Source organism: Zootermopsis nevadensis, unplaced genomic scaffold (genome assembly GCF_977971745.1).
Source record: "Zootermopsis nevadensis isolate Lab colony 2312 unplaced genomic scaffold, Znev_1.0 Znev_ptg000021l, whole genome shotgun sequence".
NCBI lineage: Eukaryota > Metazoa > Arthropoda > Insecta > Blattodea > Termopsidae > Zootermopsis > Zootermopsis nevadensis.
Window position 1 is genome coordinate 13,611,200 of NW_028259153.1, and position 6,011 is coordinate 13,617,210.

The 6,011-nt window shown below is 34.8% G+C and overlaps 1 protein-coding gene across 2 annotated transcripts; it reads right to left on the reverse strand.

The window, feature by feature from the left end:
- Window positions 1-318: 318 nt before the first annotated feature.
- Window positions 319-5,776, reverse strand: EMC8-9 (ER membrane protein complex subunit 8/9). Of its 2 annotated transcripts, XR_002543656.2 has the most exons (6): window positions 5,214-5,776; window positions 4,940-5,016; window positions 4,743-4,812; window positions 3,871-3,965; window positions 2,862-3,103; window positions 319-2,319 (listed from the first exon to the last, which is right to left on the reverse strand). XR_002543656.2 is itself a non-coding variant. In XM_022067868.2 (5 exons), the coding sequence occupies exons 1-5, from the start codon at window positions 5,424-5,426 to the stop codon at window positions 2,938-2,940; spliced, it is 621 nt and encodes a 206-aa protein (XP_021923560.1). In that variant the 5' UTR covers window positions 5,427-5,776; the 3' UTR covers window positions 319-2,937. The 2 variants fall into 2 exon arrangements, 1 of the variants encoding a protein (XP_021923560.1); XM_022067868.2 differs by having other exon boundaries at window positions 319-3,103.
- Window positions 5,777-6,011: the final 235 nt, after the last annotated feature.

A 6,011-nucleotide genomic window follows, 5' to 3' on the forward strand; every position in this document is an offset into this window, starting at 1 on the left:
CATGACCATTCTCCCATTTTTTTTAAATTTCATTAAACATAATCATTCTTTTGTCTTATTTGATGCTAAATAACCTCTATGAATCAATAGCCTGACAGAACATGTGCTATAGCAGTAAAAATAAGAAGTATTTGGGAGAACTTTGTTCAAATCTTGGCTGAGTTACTGGCTATACAAATTAATGTTCTCACAGTTTTCTCAGTCCCTCCACATAAATGCTTGTTTAGTACCATTAGATTCTTCCAAAGACATTGTCTTTTAATCAGGATAGCAGGATCACAGCCAAGAGGGTTGTTTTTAGTACAGAAACTCTCTGAAAACAGCAAATATACTGTATAATGTAACTAATATTTGTACAAAACATTCACATAAACACAAAACACTATGTAGTCATATACCTGTGAAACAAGAGATCTGATCAAAAGTATCAAGACTGAAAACATATCTCAGATAAATTGCAATGTTGAAGGACACAATTGTGATGAACTTATCCTGGCATGTTACTGCAATCACTCGTAGTATAATAGGCACTGAAACATGGTTCTGTGATTATGGCACTAACAGTAAGCAGCAATCATTACAGTGGAAGTACCATTCTTTGTTGCAACCCAATCTTACCAAATGAAGGGCATTTTCTTTAATCCACCATTTACCCCACCCTGTGAGGTACTGTTTGGCTAGATACAGTATTCAACAAATGAGACAATACCTGATCAGTGTGACTTCTTTCTGTCCCCAAACCTAAATGATTAACCTCCCATCCACAAAAGTAATCTTAGTTTTCATACGTTCAGTCCCAATACATTTTGATCAAGCCTCATATGCTGGTAAAAATCATAAAGAGCATGGAATGTTTTCAAAAGAGTATAAATGGATATAAATATCATTCATTGTCTTAATCTGCATCAGAGATAAACAATGATTCCCAAACATTCTCATCCATGTAACACTTTTTTTGTCAAAAAATAAAGAAACAATGAAACATAACTAACTGTACAGAACAGAGTCTTCCTTGAACAGGCAGATGCTCTACTGGTCAAGAAATTATGTTATTATGGAACATGAAGGTGCACCACTGTTCATAAAGACCTACACATGAACTCAACCCAGAGCCAGTTGAATCCACTCCATCCTCCCATATTTATTTCCCTAAAAATATCTCATAATCTTACAACTCTGAATGTATGGAACAGATCTCACAAAATACCTTACTTTCATTTTCCTGAAAATACAAGCAATCAAAATTTGACAAACTTGAAAGTTATTTCATTTACTCAAGTGATGTTAGTAATCTGGATCAACTTCATAGTGTAGTGGTTAGCAGCACATGCTTTGTATTCAAAAAGTCCTGGGTTTGAATATCAGCTGAGAGACCAGATAAATTCAAGGGCAGTGTCTTACAACAGGGCATAGTCACTTCATCCCTCATCCTTCTCAACTCATTCACAACCACCTTCCCACTTAATGCTATTCAACTCAGATGAAAAAGCATTATTAAATAATTGAAGAAAGAAGTTAACCAACTAGTAATCTGGACTTTGCGGTTGCAGAAATTTAGGATATAATATCATAAACATTTTTAGGCCTGAATTATTAACCTTCATATTACAAATTCTGACAGCACACACAAAACTAATTTAATACAATCATGTAAATTTCTGACACAAATTCAATTTTAGAAATAAATATACTCCCCATTATCCACATGCAGATTATTCTGTTTGTAGATTGTGTGTATAACTTTTTTTCTGTTTTCCACCACTTGTTTAGTTTAGTAAAGAATACAAAACTATGTAGGTACTTGTGTCCAGTCACATGCTTCTACCAGTCTATTGTTTAAGGCGCATTTCTCATTCTACTGCATATTTTTGCTAAAACAGGAGAGGTTAAGACTAAACTAAACACTTCTTGACACTTGACACCAGTGCTACTAATGCGCTCACAATCACGTCATAATCCTGACCCAAACATAAACATATTAAGCAAACCAGGAGATACTAAAGCAGAAATACTGCAGGAATTTGAATTACTGGCAGGTGAGAAACATCATCTTTGACTGCATCATATTTTAAAGTGAGAGAATGTGTAGACACTTGACAAGCAATGTATTCATTTAGGAGCAAAAGGCTTGTGTATGTGCAGAACAACAGTTGCTAAGAAAATAGCAGGCTATTCAACATCTATTTGCTTGCCTTGCTTATTACAGTTTGTAATTTAAAATGTTTATGAGTAAAAATTAAGATAATTTTTTATTATCTGTGACTCAAGTAATTATGATTCTTGTTCTCTCCATTATCCTGGATAATTGTCTATTCTTGCCTGGAAATAGAAATCATAAAAGTATTAAATTTATTTTGCTTTACTAATCATAAACAAACAGATAAATAAGTTTTAAATTCATCAATGATTACATATCTTTTCAGTAACATTAACAATAGATCCATTCCATAACAGAAAGATAAAACTATTATCCTTTCAAACACTGCTAAACTGAAAAGTACAATGGAACACAGATCCAAAGACACAACAGAACTGTACCAATTTAAACATAAAGAACTTTCAGCTTCAAAATGCTAACCACTACTTATTCTTTTATGTTAGCAAACAATTTATGATCTTCACTTGCCATCAACTAAAAACATTACAATCCTGAAATCTGAATTCTAACTTTGATCAACCCAACAGCAGAACCCTTTTCCAGTGAAGAAAATAGTATACAAGTCATGGCTGTGGAGAAACTATATGAAACACGCTAGAAATGATGCAGTCTTCTTCTACAGCACTTGTGCGTGATTCAAGACATTCTGGTGATTGGAAAACACACCAATGAAATATTGTTATGTAAATATCCATTGTGATACCTGCTAGATTATTGTTAGTGTGTGCAAAATGTTGCACATGTTAGGAGTCCCACAATCACACATGTCACTCTGGGTGCTACCCAACTGTTCCCATTTCCTCCTCCACTTCTTGATTCAGATTCAGGTTTCTCCAGTCCTGACTCAAATCATCTAAATGATTGTCAAAGTCTACCAGCTGCTCATAGACTCGTTTCTGCAGCAGGGAAGCTGCTACACTCTGTGCCTTGCTGTCTAGGGTTATGCTGAAAGACCACAACATAACCATGTCTCAGGAATTAACTTGTCAACAATAATTAAGTTGTGAAGCCTGTTATAGCTGTAGATTAAAATCATAAGAATTTTAAAAGAAAATTAATGACTTGTGATATTTCAGGTTATCATACAGGCAGAGATGGCTGTCTTTTTGATTGTAATAAACTAGTAGGAGTTTACTGACATTTAAGAGTGCTTGCTGCCTCCATCATTAGGGCAACTGCCCAACTACAAGTTTCCAATTGTACAATGGCATAATGGTTTGTGCATAATATGGTATGTACATAAGATTAATGAATGAAATGTAGAATAAACTAAACCATAACCAATTATAAAAAATTCTGATAATAGAATATTACAATCAGTAGTACTAGGTTTATAAATTTTCTCCATGCCAACAGGATATTATGGCAGAAACAGGTTTAATATATGAAATGAGATGCTCTGTTCAGAATATAACACTAGTGACAGAATCCAAAAAGCCAGTAATATTAATTCTAGAACCTAATATTTACCACCGGATGTATGTCCAGGAACAACGGTTGTCTCAGATTTTAAGAATAAGAACTGGTAACTCAAGACAGGCATGGAAACCAAAGACAACATATATTTCACTGATCAGATGAACAGACATAGGGACAGGAATTGAAAGAAAAGATATGGAACAGAACCAGAAGAGAAAGAATAGAGAACTTGAATATCCCTACTGCAACTATAAAGCAATCACACATTATTTGTAGGGAGAAGATCATTTTACCTGGACTTTTCCTTAGACTTCCACCTTCCATCTACAAACTGAGACACACATAGAGCCACATTCTCCATGTTCAATGTCAACCTCCTGTTGTCTATCTGTGCAAATAAAAATTGCAATTAACAATTCAACAGAGTACTGTCTTACTCTGCAGAAAATGGTGCCACAGTTCCACTAAGACATGAGTGGTGCTAGTGTCTCACTCCCACTCCACAAGTTTCTGCATCTGCCATGTTGGCATTACTAAAGAAATTAAAAATATATGATTTTAGGATAATCTCAAATCGCACATCTATACCAAATTTCATCAAATACACATTATAAACATACCTTCCACTAGTAAGCGCTTATGGTAGTTGTTTGTTCCTGCCATTGTAATGATAACCAAGATGACAAGTATTTTCATTTTAAAAGACGGCATGACAGCCCACTGTGTCAAGCTACTGACTATCATCTACTGTAGTAGTCTTTACAAACATCATGCACAAAAAGAAAAATGTGCTAATAGTGTTCATTCATAAGCAGTTTTGTTGCAGTGTTTACACACGTTAATTTGGAAAGCTATACAAGCAAAGAGAAGAATTCTTTGGTTCTTAATATTTAATTTCCTGTTATGGTTTTTACATTTTTTGGTATCACAGTAAAGGATTCACTATTGTGCATAGTCAATATTTAATGTTCATACAATCAAAAGCCAATTTATGGTAACTTATGGAGCTGAAAGGTGAAAATCTCATTTTCAAAAGATTTTGTAAGATTAGGTCCATGACAACCAGAAGCTTATTTCAGCCTATACACCTTTTCACACATACACCATACATGTTCAATTACACACTGGGCTTTTTAGTAGCCATGCTGAAAAAAACTGTACTTACTACAACAAGGCATGCTGAACTGAAGTTCTCGGCTATTTTATCTGCTATTCGCTGACCGCATTTCTCATAACTGTCACAAAAAGATTTAAAATATAAATATTTGCAATTATTTTCAAGTTCTGTTGAAAGTTTCACTTAATGGAATGATTACTTTCAGTACTCTTTCAGCTGTGCAACAAAACCCAAGTAGTACATACCTCAGATCCTTTATATTTTCGTTTGCTAAATAGTATCCTGCCAGTACAAGTCCTGACGTCGAAGCCATGTGGTCGATCTGTGTGAAAGAGTACAATGAATTCCAATCCTTCAATAACAATTACAGTGTTAACCTGTGAGATTTAAAGCACATACAAACCACTTATCTGCAACCTATGTAATAACCTGTCTTAATAATCCTAACAACATAGCTTTATGCTTTAGTTACAAAACTAATATATCAATAAAAATGTTAAGTAATAAATATTTACAAACCTGAGTAAGCGCAATCTCCGCCATAGGGGTTACGTGTAAGCAAATGTGAAACAAGGGTACTGCATCGCAGATAAATAAACATCTTCCTTTCTCATCGTCTTTAGATTTTTGCTCTTCCGCTAGCAAAATTCCATTTATTGCACAATGAGGATATTTCGTTGCGTGAAGAATCATTTTACAGTAAGCACGAGCAGAAAACCTTACATCTGCCATGTTGAATACGTCACCAAATTGCTCTAACTGATTATTCTTCTTCTAATTCTGCGAATTAGACCCTCTGACCTTTTCCAATTCAAAATGAACATTTAAAACAATGCTTTCCTAAAAACTATGGTGAGGATCCTTGGAAGGGAACAGGTCCAACGAAAGGCCTCTAACGTTGAATATCTACGCCTACTCTACCTACACAGGACAACATACCAGACAAAACGAACAAATAGCCAATCGAGTGAAATTCGATCATAGATCACTTTCTTCGAGGTGTGCCCCCGTCCAAAGCCACGCAAACATTACGTCCACCAACACCTTCTACCTCGCCACTCCTAAGAGTTATAACTTGGTCATCTGTGCTAAATCGACTGGTTATAGATTCCTATTTAGGGACACGGCGCTACGTTCGTCTTCCAAACATTACTGTAACGCAGTAGCAAAACATGTTTTAGTCACGGTGATAATATTCATACGATTAATCAAATTTCACACTTATTATGCACAATATTTCCTTTCTTAATTATGAATAACTTTGACCTCTTCCTTGTAAGGTTTATTTCAATTCCAAAGTTACACAACCACCCAATC

Coding starts and splice junctions, on each gene's coding strand:
- EMC8-9 (XM_022067868.2), bottom strand. CDS start 5,426: ATGGCAGATGTAAGGTTTTCTGCTCGTGCTTACTGTAAAATGATTCTT. Junction 3,966..4,742: donor GTTCAGCATGCCTTGTTGTA/GTAAGTACAGTT, acceptor TTATTTGCACAG/ATAGACAACAGGAGGTTGAC. Junction 3,104..3,870: donor AAGTCTAAGGAAAAGTCCAG/GTAAAATGATCT, acceptor GTGGTCTTTCAG/CATAACCCTAGACAGCAAGG.